The sequence below is a fragment of the Dromaius novaehollandiae genome, chromosome 4 (assembly GCF_036370855.1).
Source record: "Dromaius novaehollandiae isolate bDroNov1 chromosome 4, bDroNov1.hap1, whole genome shotgun sequence".
Classification (NCBI taxonomy): Eukaryota; Metazoa; Chordata; class Aves; order Casuariiformes; family Dromaiidae; genus Dromaius; species Dromaius novaehollandiae.
Window position 1 is genome coordinate 23,859,184 of NC_088101.1, and position 18,768 is coordinate 23,877,951.

The window sequence follows — 18,768 nt, forward strand, 5'->3', positions numbered from 1 at the left end:
AGTATTTGAACTATTTACAACTCTGTAAACAGAAAGTCAGGTTTGAGAGCTAAATGCTGTCACCAAAAGCTAGAGACCATCGTACTGTTGGTGTGAAAAGAGAAGTAGTATGCCAGAGCAGATAGAAGAATTGTAATGGGATATTTTCACCTCAGGATATTTTCAGTGAAAGATTCAGGAAGGTTTCCAAACTGTGTTTTTTTCCTAATCCAACTGTTATCCAACTTTTGCCCTATACCAGATCAGATTATTAACTTTAAGGGTATCAGCTAAGAGCCAGCGCAGACTCGGAAAATGCACTCCCACTGCATTCTGTGAACACTTTCTGCAGCAGCGTATATGCATAAGGCACGCAAGAACTGATCTACTGCTCTGCTTTGCACTGATTACTTTCAAGGACTCCCATTTTGCCCTGAGAGAAAACAGAAATAAATAATTATGGAATAAAATGTAATAATGCTCTCTGGTTGCTTCAGACCAATAAAAGCCAAAGCAATGATGAAACATTTCATGGAAAGGGGAGGAACATTGTTTCTACAATGACAACACTTCATTACAGTGCCTTTATTTGTATTATGCCAAAAGATGATGGCAAAATAAATTAAAATCAGTCTCAGTCCTGTTTTATATATAGTTTACCTTATACATGATCTAATTTTGGCCCTTTCTAAATGACCTTGGAAAGCTGAAAATATTACTCTCTCTTTCTGATGCTGAGCTCAGTGTGCAACACAGGGGTATTTCAAACAAAAGCATAATGATTTATGTGTTAAGAAGTAAATCAGACAGCATATTGTTTCAAAATGAGTTCTTGCTTCCTTGAGTTCTCTCCTAATGTCGAGTACTGAAATGTAGATTTTTTCACAAAGTAGAAAGGTGTATTATGGAAAGTGCCTGCACATTTGTATAAGTACATGTGTTGTAAGTGCCCCAGATCACCTTAAAAAGTCTCAGATTTTTCTCAAAGACAAAACAGCAGTATATTTTATACATGACACTTCACAGTATAGTATCTTAAGATGTTATTTCTTCTAAGGACATCAATATTACATTTAAAAGAATTGAGAAATTAAAGAACAACTGACTTGCTGATTAGTCACTGAATATTCTGGATCTTAAGGAAAGCTAGACAGATTCCTAAGAACATTAATTATTCCTATTAGGACCATACAGTATGAAAAAGAGAATGATGCCAACATTAAACACTTATGTGGCTATACATTATCCTTTTATGATTATTATTTATGGGTAAATATTCAAGATACTCAATCTTATCTTCTCCACAGTGTGATTTATTACAAAAGTAACTCTAAAATATGACTAGCTAGTTCATCTGACTTTGTTAATGACAGCTTTATTCTGATGTAGAGATGCACATTTGCAATTAACTAATTTTTGTTAGTATATGTCTGCAGTTACATTTCTTTCCAAAAATGATAGCTTTTTTGGGGGGGGGCTTGTTCGACGTGATTCAGATTTTAGTGTGCACTGGTTTTGCAAACCTTTAATTTTTCAACAGTAATCCATTTGTATCAATGTGATTTCTGAGTCAATGAGATATAGTTGGAAACCACGCTTATTTTAAATTTTACCAAAATATGCGATAGCTATTTAACAAATGAAGCATCAATTTTACTTAATGTAATTTATGTTGAGACTTACATTTGTATATGTATTGCAACACTTACCATAGATGATCAAGAATATGAAATCAGTACATCCATTAATCATCCATCTAGGCACCCGAAAATTCTTTTTTTTTTTTTTATCAGCCACTTCAAAAAGCGTAAAGTCTGAACCATGTCTCAAATTATATACATACTGGAAGGAGGAATTCTGTTTCAGAAGGGTAATATCATAAAATCATCCCTGCACCAAAAAATAATAGTAATGAAAAGCTTATGGAGTTCACTTAAATTAAACAATGACATAATTGCTATCTTTGATGCAGAAAGAGACAGACTACTTTTATGAATGACATAAAAATAAACTATTTTAATAGATACATAAATAAAAGGTTTAAAGTAGAATTTTCCCCCAAAGCATAAAGATGGTCTAGCTTCTGTACAGAAACTGAACAATATACACATGACTACTAAATTAAATAATCACTTTGTTACATTCAAAATAAGTGGAGGCAAATACATAATGAAATGATGTACCTGAATCACTCTCCTTTCCTCATCCTAGCAGTGTCTACAGTATTTTCTTGTTTTATGGTACTCTGAGGATTTGGACTGTTAAATAAAACTCTTTGAATGATAGAGTTGAAACAAAATTACAAATCAAAGGAAAAAAGCAACCCTAGCACCCAAAGGAGTGCCTTGCATCACCCACTAATTAAAGTTTTAATGGAAGAGAACTAAATATTGTGCTGTAAAATAAATTATGTCTTTTATGTACTGTAGTATAGTTATCTTAAAGTGTTTAAATATTACATTCACTTTGGTGACGTGCTTTTGTCTATGCCTATAATAAATTATACAAGGCATGTGCTAGCTGTTCATGTGTGCTGAATAACAGCTTTCTGGTTTTACTGGAAGTGAGGGAAGCTTAGCACATCTAGGGAATTAAAAAAAATTTCTGATTTATGTAAGACAGACAGTCTAATTCAAAGCAGCTTTCCTCCTATCAGGCTCCCCCCACCCCTATGCACCCACATGCCCACTTACACACACACGCCCCAAAAAGGTTACTTTGATGGCTTCATGTTTTTGCTGTGCTATATCAAAAAAGTCAGAGCCTGGTGACTAATGCTCTGACCAACAGAAGTTGTCAAGTTTTGTTTTTCCTTTCTCCCTATGAATGCTCTGTCTGTTTGAGAACATCTGCCATTAACTTCTTCACGCTCTCCAAATATTCAGACTAATCTAGGCATGGAATCACCCCACCATTTGTCCGTCAAAAATGGGATTACTGAAGTTCAGAGTTATCTCCATTGTTATCTGGAATGTAGTTCTGATTGGTGAGCACCATTCATCCTGTAGAGGAGGAAGTTTGTCATGTGGACATTTACATACACTCAAGGCAGAGTCTCAAGGTATCTTGTGCACATGAAATTTGAGAACAAATAGAAAGATGACGGCTTTCATCCATAGTGCAGAGCTGACATTTCTAGTATGTCCTGTCAGAAGTTCAAGAAAGCTGGGCCAAGCTGACTTAGACTTGGCAAAAGAACGTGCTTAAGCCTATCCACCAGCAAGACGTGAACGGCAATGTAATGATTGCCCTTTTTTCCCATTTGCTTTTTTCTTGTTCTTATTCTTTTGTTTGTTCACACCTTTATTTTTATCCGATTTCTTTTTCTTTTCATCCTCCTTAAACCATGGACCCCAGACTCCTCCATTAAGCTTAGGGTTACTCCGAGGGTCCTTAGGTGGGTATCGAACAGGAACTGCAGTCTTATTGAACTGAGAAAGTCTCCGCAATAACTCCTTCACTACATCTGGATACCTTGCAGAAAGGTCCACTCGTTCATACGGATCAGCAGTTATGTTGAAAAGCCACACTGTTTTGCCAGCTGACCAAGACACACGTTCATTATGCCAGCGATTGGGGCCTGCGTTGCTAAAAGCCTGTGGAGGTACCCAGTCACTATATCCTGGATTTCCTGTCAGTAGTTTCCAATGATTCACTCTGATGGCTGATTGGATTGCTGTGTTCCAGATCCCATAGCCTGCTGCCCAGGACCCATTTTTGGCTTTGGTGTAAATGGGGTCAATATTGTGTAAGATGTCTACCCTTGGAGAACGTCTGCCTTCGCTAATGGTTTCCCATATATCATAGCCATCCAGCTGGATATCTTCATCAATCTGCCCTTCTGCCAGTGTGATCAAAGTAGGGAACCAGTCTGTGATGTGCACAAGCTCCTTACACACAGACCCTTTGTTTTTCAGAAGGGGACTATGGACAAAACCAACAGCACGGATTCCTCCTTCCCAGTAGGTTCCTTTGCTTCCTCTGAGAGGCCAGTTACTTCCTCCAGCCATTGGCTGCCCACCATTATCTGAAGAGTATATGATAATGCTATTGTCATAGTAACCATACTTCTTTAAAGCAAGGGTTACGTTGTTTATGGCTTCATCCAAACAAGCTAGCATGGCAGCATATCTTCGCCTGTTTATGTTATTTATTGATCGATAATGTTCAAAATACTTGCCTGGTGCCTGAAGAGGTGAATGAACAGCTTGGTAAGCAATATATAAGAATATAGGTTTCCTGGGGTTATGAGAAGCTAAGATTTGTTGTACTTTTTGTGTGTACATCTGTGTTGAATAGATGCCGTTGTCATGATCCCAAGCTGCATTGTCGTTCTCATAAAGGTCATAGCCGCATATCCCAGGGCTGTCACATTTGAAGTGAGTGTAATAATCACCACTGCCTAAGAGCGAGCCAAAAAAAGTATCAAATCCTCTCTGTGTGGGCATGCATTCTTTGCGATAAAACCCCAAGTGCCACTTGCCAACCATGTGTGTTGAATAACCAACCTCTTTCAGCTTCTGAGGTAGTGTCACGTTATCCAGAGGTAAACAGTTGGGCTGGGTAGGCCTTATAATAGAATGCTGAAGTCCTGTGTGTATCTGGTACCTGCAGACAGAGAAGGAGACATATGGATCAGGCAAGGAGGAAAAGAAGAAACTTACCCATGAACACCCAGCTGTAATCCCGTAGCAGAAGAAAATTTCTGCATGAAGCGATTTTTACTGTGTAAATAACAAAGACTAATGAGGTCGTACTGAAACACTTGCTGAAACAAGAGAATGGCATCTGCTTCACTTCAGAAGTGCTTAAAAGAGTGGTTCCCCAAACTTCTCTGGCCTCTGGGCAATGATACTGAACAAGTAACATGACACAGCAACATCATATACTCCTCTCTCTGCTGGCCTCATTTTTAACTTTTTAATTTCCTTTTAGCCTTGAGCAATGTCGGATCTCAGAGGCAATGTGCTGCCTGTGAACCACTGGTTGCAGACTACTGTTTTAAAGGTAGTAGTCAAACTCACAGACCTTTCCAGTATCCCTTATGTATGCTACCAAATGGAGAAAGTGGAACGATTGCACTGTTTTTTCCGAGCAGGAGCCTGTGAGCATGAACCAGTACTGCAGAGTTTTGACTTGGGACCAGCTCTCATGGCATGCAGAGCACTGAAACCCTGGTGACCGGCTTTCTGCTTAGGGGGTCATCCATCATGCGATATGCATATGGGTCATTAAGTAACAGAGATATTACTAATATTATAATAACTGAATCAGTTGCCAGTATGCTCATTATAGAGCCAGGCTCTGCTCTCCCCTTGGAGCCTGGAATACTTAAAATTCCACGCTCTGGCATTTATCTCCTTAGTAAGAGGCCTAAGTATGCATGCACTGCCAATGCTGCGGCCAAAACTGAAAGACCAAAACATGCAGCTACAGTGGAAGATGTTTCTTAGCAGTCACTCAAAAGCAAAGAATAATTTCATCACTAGGTCTCTTGTTCAATAGTCATTTTCTGTCCTAAGTGTTCAAAGAAATGTTTCCCTCTACGAACTGAGAGTTAGTCAAAATATTTATATATACAGGAGCATAGATATTTTTAGGTACTTTTCTTTCCTCCGCAGCAAGTTTTCACATGTTCCCATTTTGCAATGATTATAGAAAATTATGTTGATGAATACATTTTTACAATGCCTCATAATTTGCTGGTGGTAAACATATCTACAGCATATAAATATACTGGACTTTGAACATGTAATAGCAGTATATTAAAAGGATACGATAATAAATTCTGAAGTATAGTCAATGTGTAAAGAATACATATGGCATCCATATGATTAGAAAATGAATTCAGTATGGGCAGTAGTAAGTATCAAAAAAAAAAAAAGCCAAGTCAGTATATCCGTTTGACGCTAAAAATAAAATATAACAGCACATTGTAACCTAAAGAAGACTTCTCCCTGAGAAAAAGAATAGATTAAATTCTCAGTCATAGATAAAACTGCTAGGTCTGTCACTATGAAGCTTCTTCAAAAATACTTTCTTATTATTTTTTGGTAGTAGGAGCTTGGACGTCTCTGCATGTTTTGCTAGTATCGCAGATCTGACTGGCCTCCTGAGCTATCTAGAAAATGAAAAACATTAGGGTCTGCCTGTCCAGAAATAACTTAAAATCTGCTTTTATATGATGTCTTCCCGGCCAAAATCTTAGAAGGCAACAGAGATGTCTTTAACGCCTGCCAATCTGTAATAATTGTGTAACTTCCATTTTATTCTTGAATTTATTTTCACAGAACCAGAAGCTCTAGTCTAACTACTTTAATGCAGAAGCCTTGGGTGTTGCACTCCTCTGCTTTAAGCTAGCCTGTACTCACCAGGCTGCAGTGCTGCCTCTTTTCTTTGTCTCTCTGGCACTTTTTCGGAGCTTGTTTCTATCTGTTCCCATTGTGTGGAGCTGGAGCCCTGCCAGCCAATTGTCCCTAAATTTGCAAGCTAGTGTTGATGCAGGAGACATTGCAGTAGTTAGAGCATACTGTCAAAATTCTGGCTTTCCGAGATTTATATTTTACTTTTGAAAAAGGAACGCCACACACAGAAGTTATCCATATCTTTCCCACGATTCAACTGTGTCATTCTTCTTCTTTTAAAAAGGTAGACTGCCAGAAGCAATCCATGCTGTCTAACAGCCGTGCCCCATACTCTGCTCCACTCTTTCTCTGAGAGTCCTCGTGGACTGTGTTCAGAAGACATAACTTCCTCCTCCTTCCTTTCCCACTGCCCTGTTAAACTCTTTCAGTAAATTCCTCTGATCTGATCTGAATGAAAGAAGTCCTTGCCCCCATCCTGCTATTTCAGTAAATTATTCCTGCCTTCTTAAACCTTTGAAGCTTCCTCTGTCTTGACATCAATACCAGATCACAGTTGCACAATTCCTTCACAATAAGCCAACTTTGCTGGAACTCAGAATTTTCTCTAAAGTAATGTTGTTTTAATAGAGATGCTTCTACCCTTCCCCTCGACGCTGAAGCTGAACCTGGGGGTGAATGGCCAACAGGACCACATACTCCAAACTAATTTGCCTCTTGACACAGCTAGATGCAAAGTATGATACTTACACAAAGTTAATTCCCACAGACAATTCATAAACAACGCACAGATTCCCCAGCTAGGGCTTTTCAATTATATACCCAAGTATGAAATTCCTATGGTGTTAATCTGACAAACACTGAACCAACCAATATCAAGAATTAGTCTCAGTTATATATATTCTTCTTATGTAGCAACGCGTCTTATTTCAGCATTCCCCTCAGGAAATTATTCAGTTTGCTGGCTACAATACACATATAACAGTCCTGCTTAGATTCTGGTCTGCTCTCTGTTTTCATATGCCTTTGGTATTTTTCCCATATGCGTATAACCTTCAGCTATTTATGGCATGGCTATGCTTCTGAATATACATATATACACACATACAAATATATGTGTATATGCATATTCATACAGGTAAAAAGAGATCTGCAAAATAATCAGTTCTAAGTAAAAATATTTCAACTGTAGAAATGTTTCAAGGAAATATCAACCTATAATTGTTAGAATATTTTTTACTATTACAAAAATGGTCAGGGTTTTGCTCATTTTTCTGTACTGCATGCCTTTCTAATTGATCCATTATGTGCCAATATTACTTTTCCAGTGGACGCATCTTATTTTCAACGGAAATTCAGACCATCGATGGAAAAACAAAGCAATCTGAGCAAAAGAAAGTGATTATATGGAAGTAAGCAGCATTAATAGCAATGGGAAAAGTGTCTCAACACTACTGCTTTGAAACTGTACTTAAGACTGTGCAGAAAAACAAAAATAGAACCCAAACAAAAAATGAAAACAAGCCAAAACATAAAGGAAATAAGAGACAGATGCTGATTTGGGAGAAGTTCTCTAGAGGACAAACTTATGAGCTCACTAACTGCCATGAAATTTCTGTAAAATATATTCTATGGATTTCATCACTTTCACTGCAAGACTAGCTAATTCTTCAGAATAAATTGGTTGAATTTAATCCTAAATGCAGAAACCAAATTATGATGATGAATAGTCTGGAATTCGTTCATATAATTACAACATTAGTAATCAATTAAATATAAGTAAACACTGACAGGCCACAGAATCTAAATTTACAGTTTTTCAGACTTTGACCTTTATGTGTAGTAAAAGACAGTAGAGTGGTAGCATTCTGTATGGGGTGCAGGTCTTGTGTGTACTTTGTATGTCTATACTATTCTCCCTTTCCTCCTACCCTCCAGTTTCTAGATCATGACTGCCTCTGTTTATGAGATGCCTCAAATTTGAAAAATGTCTGCTGTTCTTACAGAACAGGAAGGTAACCAAAATTTGTCTGAAACATTCAACTAATAATATGCTATTGAAAAGTATAAACAATTATTTTTATTTATTGTAGACGACATGTGGATGGCTCTTCACTGTGCATTTTCTACTCGTATTTCTATTTTATTAGTATGGAAGCTGTTCAGATGTTTACAGTAAGAACACTGTACTAACTGTTCCAGCTAAGGCAGCTGTTTAATGCTAGTTGACTGTTACAAAACTTTATTTACTCACTTGCAGTGAAAGCTTTAAAGCAACAGATTCCCAGAGAGAGTATCGTGATGACTTCACAGATCCGTCGGTTCCTGGATGCTGGCAGAAATGTTTCACAGATTTCTTAAACAAACCAACCAACCAACCTCCAGTCCTGAGGCTGTGCTCATGATGCAGCTTTCCAGGATAATTCCCTTTCTCTTTCAATCTAGAAAGACACTAAGCTAAGCCAACAGCTTTTATATTACTCCTTCCTTCAGCCTCACGGTGCAGTGACCATTAAGTTGTTAAAGGTCAGCTGTACACTCAAGTGCCCAGATTCTTTCTTGATCTAAATCACCACAGTGACACTAAAGTCAATTTGACCTGAGCTTGAGGAATACATTAACATTTGGAGGCATAATTTCCCGCTTCTTATGCCTCAGTAAAGCTAAATTAGTTTCCCAGTTTTCATCCGAAAAGCAAACCAAAGCAAAGTGGATCAATGACGCTACATACTAATCTCTGCACATTTTCACTACTCTTCCCTCAAAGCAGAGAGCAAGACTGAAGGTCTGCAGAGCACGAGAGGGTCTCCTGGCATGCCTCATGTCCCCAGGATGCTTAGGCAGTCTTGAACATATGTACGCCTAACCAGTCCCCCTTAGGAACAGCTCCCCTAAGGAGTTTCCTATCAAGAGTTTTTTCCCCTTAACTTCAGGGTGGGTTCTCCACTGAGAAAGAAGCTGGCAGGTTTCTAATTTTGTAATGTGCATGTACAAAACTGCTGATTTTAAGCTTTCATAATTTCAAAATCCTGGATTAATTGTCTTCAAACAGAGACTCTTTTAAGGCTTACCAAAGATTAACAAAGAAGCACAGCTTGAAGTTTCTAATTTCAACAACTTTAGCTAGCACATTTCTAGTTAGTACATGCAAAAAAATGTATTTTTACTATGTTTGCATAGCTCAGGAAATGTTGAATGAATTTTCTCAATTTTTCAAGTAACCTCTAGGCTGGAATCCAATACAATATTTTAATTAAAAAAAATCACTTGTTGGAGTTACAACCAGAGTGATAGCATTGAGGTATGTATGCTAAATCAGTTTAAAAGATCATAATTGATGATTATGCATTTCCTTGATAAAAATAATAAAATATTGCAAGACACCAGCCTATAAAGTAAGAGTTTTAAGGCATGCTAAAGAAGAGTCTGTGTGCCACTACCTGAAACTTATCCCCTTTTCGCGTAACACAGTAACTTAAAAAATATTCTACTATTCCAGGGGAGTAAAGAGCACACAAACCAGCGAGATATTTTTGGTTTGGAAGCTCTCACTCCTCAAAGTCCAAGCTTGTGGGGGAAAAACGATAACATCCACCCTGTCCCCAGAAAATGTAGAAGCAGAACTCAGCGACCAGGAAGAGAAATCACATAACGAAGACTTGTTTGTAGTGGTCTGAAGCTTTAGCACTGAGTTCACAAACCCAATCTTTTGAAGAAGCTGTTAGTTTGGGTGGATATGTTTATTCTTATTTACCTCAAAGTTGGTTTGAGCTCTGTAAGATGCTCACAAGGGAAACAGAAGCTGTGCAAAAGCTCTTCTGCTTTCAGCCTTCCAAACAGGCTGGTGAACGGCATGGCAGAGCCCTGCAGAGCTCTTGATCAGACATAGGCCAACAAGGAAAAAAAACACAATACAATTTTGCATCAAAAATATCTGACACAAAACGTAAATATTTTCTGCTGAGTCTGCTCAGGATTTTTCAAATTATTAATTTGAACCACAAACTCAAATCAGAGAGTAAAGCTGGAAAAGGTGGCTTTAGGCAGGTTGAAACAGAAGACACTGGGCAGAGTGACAAAGCTAAGCTGATTTAAATGAGACGTAAATGAATCCACCACAGCTTTAGGTGAATTGTTGAAAGCAGCCACTGAGTACCACTGAACGGTCCCTTCAGACTGATAACAAGAAAACCATAGCCTGTAGCCACAGTGCTTTTTTTCATTTTGTATTAAGTATCTTTACTGAAAAGTAAAATGTTTCATGATTTTTAATGTCTTTTTATTTCTAGCCTTTTCTTAACTGGAGATGGGTCACATGTTTTGCCTTTGCTGAATACCAGTTAGCAGGTTTTCCTGACAGAGAGAGCAGACAGTAGGCATCTCAACGTCTTTCGTGTTCGAGTATCTTTAGCTTCTAGACAAGACTAGGTTTACTGAGCTCTGTCAGCCCCAGATTCTCTCTCTTCGATACCACTGGTCCATGGCAACTCTGTACTAGTTAGTGTGACTGTATTTTCTAAATGCTAGCATAAAAGTTTTGTTTCTCATGCAATATAGTCTCCTCTTCAGAAACAATCTTAAGAAGCATGGAGCCTGTACTATGCAAGTTACAGTTTGTCTTTCAAAAATAGCAGCTACTGCAGCAGCCCAGGGACAAACTGTTTATTCTGTCATAAGTTCTGGATACTTGATTCCAAAATTAAGTTACAAGTGACAGCTAAGGCTTCAGTTCAACATATAGTTTAAATCTGAGTGTGATTTCAGTGAGGCAATTGGCTGAATCAGGACCAAAATAAGCAATCAAAGTTTGTGCCATGAATATGAGTATTGTTATAGGTATGGAAATAACTCACAAGCCAGCCACGTAACATTTTGTTCAGTTATACTTCTGAACAACGCTAAGGAGAGAAGGAAATGCCTTATACATTAGAACATGATCCATCACAAAATAAACTTTTATGCTAAGCAATATAAATTAAGGATAGAAAGGATGGATTGGGTTATGTTGCCCATTTTTCCACCTGTTTAATGTTGTGGGTAAGATATCCCAAGTATCTACGGTATTTCCCCAGTGATTTGAATAAGGTATGAAATGCTTTTACCGATACGTGAAAATGGCACTATAGGTAGCAGCTTCTCTGAGATGGTGGGTGCATTCCTCGCAGCAGAGAATCCCTTTACGGCAAAAAGAGGAACACAGATTCAGCACTACAGTACAGAAGCTGTTCTTCATTGAGATATGAGTTACGGTTGGAGGCTTCAAAGGAGCTCCATTGCAGCAAACTACATACAGAATGTGGTGTCTCCGCCTGGCCAACAGCATTTAATTTTTAGAAATTTGAGGAAGGCAAAGACTATCCATTTTCCAAAGCTGACATGCTCTCGCTGGTCCCCACAGGCCTGGTTCCCAGGTTCCCACGCAGCACACTGACCGAATCCTGAGCATATGCTAGGGTGAAACTGGGGTGCATATCATCGCCTCGTGTTTCCGGCTTTCCTCGGGAAAGCAGCGGAGGCATGCAGGCAGGGAAGAAGCCAGAGGGAGTCTGAACAGGCCCCACAGCAACTGCGGGACCAGGACTGAGGGGCTCAGAGGAGAACAACACTTTCTCTGCTGGTGTCCTCTATCAATGTTAGCTAAACATACACCAGAATAAACTCTGTATGAATCTGCCCTATCATTTAACCTTATCTTTTGGCTTAGAACTTCATAATTTTTATCATTTGGGGAGGGGGTGGGCAGGGGGCAAATGAATGTAGCCATATGGGCCAGAGCAGCAAATGTAAACCCCAAAGACTCTAAATGTAAATGTTAAACTCTTGCAGACTTTCACTGTTTTGGCCTCCATAAAACAAAACTGAAGTTTTCACACACAGACGTACACATACATTCATTTCATCTTCAGCTGTATACCTTGAATTTTTATGTGCTTATAAATCATAGTAGAAAATATTCACTTCTAAACCAAGTGTGTACATAAAAAAAAGGTAACTGAAGTTATTTACTGTTTTATCTCGTTGGCAGTGTTACTGCGTGTTACTGCAAACATTTCACTTGAAAGATTCTCAATCCTGCCTTCCAAACATTTTTGTCAACTAAGGCTCTTCCAACAAATATAGGAAAATAAAAAAGTCTAATGATTTATTTGTGGACTAATAATGTGACAGTTTTGGTTCAGATTACCTTTTTCTAAGCATTGCAGGAGTTGAGGTATCCCTGTTTAAGTGAACATTATTTGCCATGTAGTGCATTAACTCTATCTCAGGGTCATTTGGAAATACTGATCTCATGCAAGCCCCGACATTTGGTCTTCTGAATAATGCCTTTGACCACTATATCACTTAGACCGTGAACATTTTTATCATCCAGCACGTGGGAATGCCAACCAGAGTTACAATAACAAAAATAAACACTTATCAATAGCAACAATCAGAGGGAATTTCAGCAAGCTCCTCGGAGTGGCTGAGAAGCCCTGGCACAGCAATCGACTCTGCTGCTCTCAAGCTGGAGAGTCGAGGCAGAAAGAGATTGGTGTGTGCGGCTCTGTGCTCTCTCAAGGACATGTACCTCGTCTTTTGTCTTCCCCAGCTCCTGCTGATGGAGCTGTCACCCCAGGAGGAAGGCAGAGCTTGGGGAACAGCAGGAAGGAAACTTGGCTCTAGAGCTGCTAGTTTTGAAGGAGAAAGAGCTGACTACGCAACCAAGCCAGGAGAGAAAAGAAACTGAAAGCTTTATCTGCATTTCCTTGGGGTTACTGTCCCTAGTTGCAAGGGGCGGTTTGTGCAGGGAACGAATAAAAATTGTTTAATGACTCTCAAGCAAAAGTTCCAACTTTAATGAATGACACAAATTAAATTGTAATGAGTATTTTCATATTCTAATTCCTGTTTTTTACAAAACATTTTTAAATTCTCAGCATATCTGCTATTAACCTTTTCTGTCATGGAGAGAATGTATCTGTTCAAAATGAGAGGATAAGAAGGACAAAAGAGAACATGGGAGTAAGAAACAGCTGGAATGCACATGTGTATATGTGGCTATTGTTTTCCTTGCTCTGAGTTCACTGCAGCTGTGGAAACAGCGCACAACATTTCCAACTTTATCACTGAAAAAAGAAAAAAATACGTGATTGCATAATCAGTGCTCTTGGTTTCATGTCTACATGTAAATGACATGAAAAGAAAACAATCTGACTAAATACTTTGCATGCCAGCCACACATCCAGACATTTCCACCAAATTCTGGGCTCTCAGCAAAAATAGACCCATTTGGATTTTACACCGAATCAACATGGTATATGGAAAAAAATGCATTGCTGTAAGTTGATGAGCATTCTGGAGCTACACTCACAAGAAACGTAGTTCACAGACTTGTCATCTGAAATAATTCAGAAAAAAATCATTTTTAGATGTATGTGTAAGTCCATAATTACAGCCTTTGCAGTGTATTTCTTTGAAAGGCAAGCAAATGGGAAAGAAAAAAACCAATTCATTATTATGAGATGAAATTTTCAGGCCTGCTCCAGTCTTTTTTCCAGGAGGAAAATGAACAAAATGACACAAATGGAGTATAAAGGCCATCAGTTGGAGTGCAGAAGAATTTCCCCCTTCAGGTACTTCAAAAAATGGTCCGTAGACCCTGTTGCACTGAAAGAGGCTGGGACAAGAAGAGTGTGTCAGGACAGGGACATCGCACATACCAGTTTATAAAGGTATGCTACAGCACTTCACTCCTGAGCAGTGACAACGTGTAAAAGCAGCCTTCACTTTAACCTGTGTGTTCATGGCTGTGCTCCGAGACAACACCATCTCAGATACCATTAATAGCCTAAACTAGTCATTCATATAGAAAAGGTAAATTTCAACATTTCAGTGTATCTCACTGAAGCATTCTGCCTAAAATAATGTATTAATTGATAATAGCATACATTTTTACATGAGCAGAATAAAAATAATTACCATGTATATGTATGAAATATTTTTCAGCTAAGAATCTTAAGGTTGGAATTCATAATTCTGTAATAGGTTAGGAAAATTTGTTCAGCTTTATATAAAGAACAAATTATCCAATGACTGCACTTGAGGAACATGAAAGGTATCCATTATGCATTTGCCTTTCATAAGAGCACATCCTTCATAAAAATAACATAAAATCAGGACTAATATTTGATAGCATTCCTTAAGGTAGCACACAAACAGTTATTTTCTTATTCTGTAATTAAAGTACACATTTTGACCATTTACTACTATTTCTGAATTAATATCATCCTATGTATTATTCATATATCCAGTCCTTAGAGTCTATATCAATGTAAATACTGTGAAATAATCTTGAATTGACAGCAAGGATGAATGAAGTTAAAATGGCAAGAAGTAAAATACAGGATAACAACTACCATACCATGTTACATGATATCATGTATTGGGAGAGATAATTACTTTGTAATTAAAAAATATTATGACATTGATAAGTCAGGATTACTTAGAGCTTCAGAAACTTCAAGTACTTTAGATACCTTCACACCACATCCAAACTTTGTGAAAGCTATCATTTGCCATTAACCATTCAGCACCTACATGAACATACCATTGCCGAGAGTGACATTGAAGAATATCAGTTTCATTGCCTTATTGAGCTTAAGGATATCATTAGTCATTAAATTCAGAAACCTTATTTAAGGCTTTAAGACTCATTTAGCTAGAGGTAAATTATTGGAAGTATGCTAATCAAGTGGTAATGCCACTATCTCTCTCTAGTATTTATACAGCTCCTGTCCTGCTACGTTACTGTCTCAAGCTCAAGTGTCTCCAGGAAACTATCATAGAAAACAGGGATTTGATTCTAGTGCCCTTAATCGACACCTACCTACTTAAATAGAAGGATCGATTAATTCCATTAATTTCAATAGAATACTCTTTCAGATAGTAATTGCTCAGTGTCATCAAGATATCAGACTGAATCCATAAATTAATTTATGACACCCTTTTTTACTGTAGAGGTTCACTGTGAATGTGTTTCTGTGCCATCTCAACTTTGTTATTCTATTTGTTCTGCCTAATGTGGTCTATCATATAACATTATTGTGAAAAAGTGCAAAATATAGACTTTCATCAAGAGAAAATTATTATCCCTTCCTTCATCTCCCATATATCACACAGCAATTCAACATAGCAAGATATCCACGTATAGCAATGTGGCATAGCTAAGCATTTACAATTAAGGTTTAAATACACATTTCTAGACACTTGTCAGTTAACTGCTGCCACATCAGTAATATATTGACTGATAAACTTTTATTCAAAACTGAAGAAGCTGGAGTGCACAATCCACCAACTTCAAGATTTACATAGACTCCAATGCTCACCCAGACACCTCCCATTTAAAATCTTTAACACCAGCTGCATTCTTCTCAGCAGGATGAAGATGCCTTTCACTGTTGTCTCTACTGGTATCCCGAGACAGAGGCATGCCAGAAATCAGCTCACGCCACTCCAGAGCTTCTGCTAGAACTGAACTCATTTTCCAAGAAAAGCTAAAGCCCTGATAATATGAAGAACAGTTTTATCTGGATTGAACAAAAATGCATTTCCACTTCTCAACAACACAGACGCTTTGCTGTGCTGACATTTACTGGCAATAGCAGTGGCACTGAATCATTAGCAAGAGGAATAACCTTGACTTGAAACTGAGGGCTGGGAGCCAAGAGACACATGCTTTCTTCTGAGTTCTGCTGTAAATTACTGCATAGTTCTTAGCCTGAGCATTGCAACTGAACTCTAATTCTCTTGTCCTTCCGACACTTCTGTATTAGTTTCTTAGTCCTTTGTATTTCTCATCCCTTTAAGCCAAGATGATACTTTTCTCCTTCTGTACAGTGCAGCAGAGGGACAACAACTAACGTTCAAAATGTCCTTTTTAATCTTCACATAAATGCTGTAGGAAGCTAAGGAGAATATCACCCTGGTGCTACAGCTAGTTTCTAATCGGATTTGTTAAGATACAACATTTACAAAATGTCTACTTATTTAAAATCATTACTAGTAGTTATCTACAAATGCGGTCACATATTGCTAGCTACTCAGCTAGATCCTACTTTCTCATTAAATTCACAGACTGCTGTTGGTACTACTGGACTCTTTCCTCCTTTCTGATTTACTTGAGAAATACTTCATTAAAAACACAACTGACCACAACACGTAAGCCCATTTTTTGCTCAGGACAATGACTGGTGGTGTAGGCGCTATGTGCAGTTTCCAAAGAAATAATGTATTAAAATACTTAAGTATTTTATCAACCTGGGTCCCTGATGAAAGGGGATGATGCCTGACTGACAACAGGGGGAAATGAAACAACTTTGTTTATTCACAGAGGAGATTCAATACGGAATTCAAGAGCTTTTATTGCTATTACCTGAATAGCTGTAGCTGTAGGTGTGTCTTTGTAACACAGAAAGGAAGGAGTGGGGAGCAGTGTTTCAGGGCTGTCAGTCATTTAATGTGACAATTTTTAACTAACACAACAGAGATATTACATGCTATATGATATGGCATAAAAAGGAAAGTCAAATGTCTGGATTCAGAGCACGATCTCTTTCTTACTTTAGAGACTTTCAAATTTCTGGAAAACGACAAAAGCATGAAGGCAAACTGACCTTCTTTTCCCCATATACTCTTAAATATTGTGGTCAACAGATTCTCTCTCTCCTAAAAGCTCTGTATGTTGGGATTGAAAAGGAGCCAAACAACTTCAGCAGGTACCATGTCCAGCTCACTGCAAGCCATCCCTTATAGCGTGTGTGTGGGGGGAACCTTAACCCCCCCCACTCCCCCCCGATAATTGCCTAAGCTTGCACAGCTGTACCAGGTCATAACAAGACAGCACAGAGGCAGAACTTGGTACTGCGTAGGGCTGTTGCTTCTGTACCAAATGCGTTCAAGTTTCTGTCTTTGTGCTTCTGCTGAAATTGGGCAGAGCAGGAAAACATAAGGATGCTACGTAGAGCAGGAGCTGCAGTGAAATCAGAAAACTCTCCTTCGCAGTGAGGAAGGGCAGCCTAGACATGTGCTGGCTGCAAGGTGCCAATGCACAGGCGCTGCCAAGTTCTCTCTCTCCCCCATTCGCCTACGCTTTTCGCCTTTCCCCCAGTCTCCTACGCCATGGAAGAGAGCAAGCTACAGTCAGTAAGAGACCGAGCTTAACAGTATGCCTGTTGTCTAGGCCTCCATGCAATTGAATAACGGAGCGATGTGGACAAATGCTTCTTTATTTCCCTCCTAAATTCTGGCTGGCAAATCAAGTAGAACAGCTCTAGCTTGAATGTCAGAGCAGCACTCCCCACTTCTTTCTAGCCATCAGTAATTTTTCATCCATCCTGCTCCTCAATAACATCTTGCTTTATTATTTGCATTGTGGAAGTTTCTAGAAGCCCAACAGAAACTGAGGCTGCAGCGCAAAAGGCAAGGAAATAAAACAGAGTATAAGATAGGGTGTGAGTGGAAACAGGCGCCTACGCATCGTTATTCCAACCAAAATCTAAAAACCACGACACTTACCTGTGTAACAGTTATTTCTAATAATAGATGAAGCATACTTAAAATATATGCTATAAATCCTCAATATTTTAATAAATCCAGGATGATAGTAGGTGGTAGTGGCCCATCCTGCTCTACAGTGAAAGCAAAGGACGTTCATATATTCACATTTATCTCATTGAGCCGTATGCCATTCTTATTCATTAGTTCACTACATCATAGCCATGTATACTATACAGAAAGAATGAGCATAAATTATGACTGTGTTACTAACTGATTGCATATATTGTCATGGCCCAGGAATTTCCATCACTAACTTCAACAGTTGAAAGAAGAAATCAACATAAACATTGCAAGTTAAAAAGGAAGTAAGAAAAATTGAAGTAATTTAGACTGTCATCTTTTGGAACACCCGGCACGTAGTTTCACTAAGATTGCTCTGGAACCATGAGAACTACAATCCTTTTAAAAATTAGAAAAAGGTAAAAGTAGTGATTCTTCAGAAACCAGTAGCTGTTATGGAAAAAAGGAACTACACTCAGCATTTATCAAAAGGTAGGCTTCATTAAACAGCTACAGAGCTCCCACTGAGGAAACTCTTCTTACGGCGAGCACTTCAACATCTGCTTAAATCCCACGACGTTAGAAGGTGAGCACATGTTGCAGGGCTTGCTCGAACGGGATATTTTTAAACACCTGCCTGTTGCTGAGCTCATGCCTAAATGCATCTCCTATCTTTGCCACATCACAGGAATTTAGAAACCGGGCTGTAAATGTATTTACACCTAAGACACAAATAGGTGCCTAATGGGATTTTCAAAAACATGTCCCTAAATCTCTACTAAATCAAAATGAGTTACATGACAAAAAAGGACTAAAAATAATTACAAATGGA

The 18,768-nt window shown here is 38.5% G+C and overlaps 1 protein-coding gene across 2 annotated transcripts in view; it reads right to left on the reverse strand.

Moving 5' to 3' along the window:
• Positions 1-1,975: 1,975 nt before the first annotated feature.
• ARSJ (arylsulfatase family member J) overlaps positions 1,976-18,768 on the reverse strand; it is a 47,216-nt gene continuing 30,423 nt past the window's right edge. For both annotated transcript variants that reach the window (XM_064510618.1, XM_064510617.1), the window contains exon 3: positions 1,976-4,587. In XM_064510618.1, coding sequence (XP_064366688.1) covers positions 3,189-4,587 — 1,399 coding nt within the window. In that variant the 3' untranslated portion in view covers positions 1,976-3,188. The remainder of the gene's footprint in view (positions 4,588-18,768) is intronic.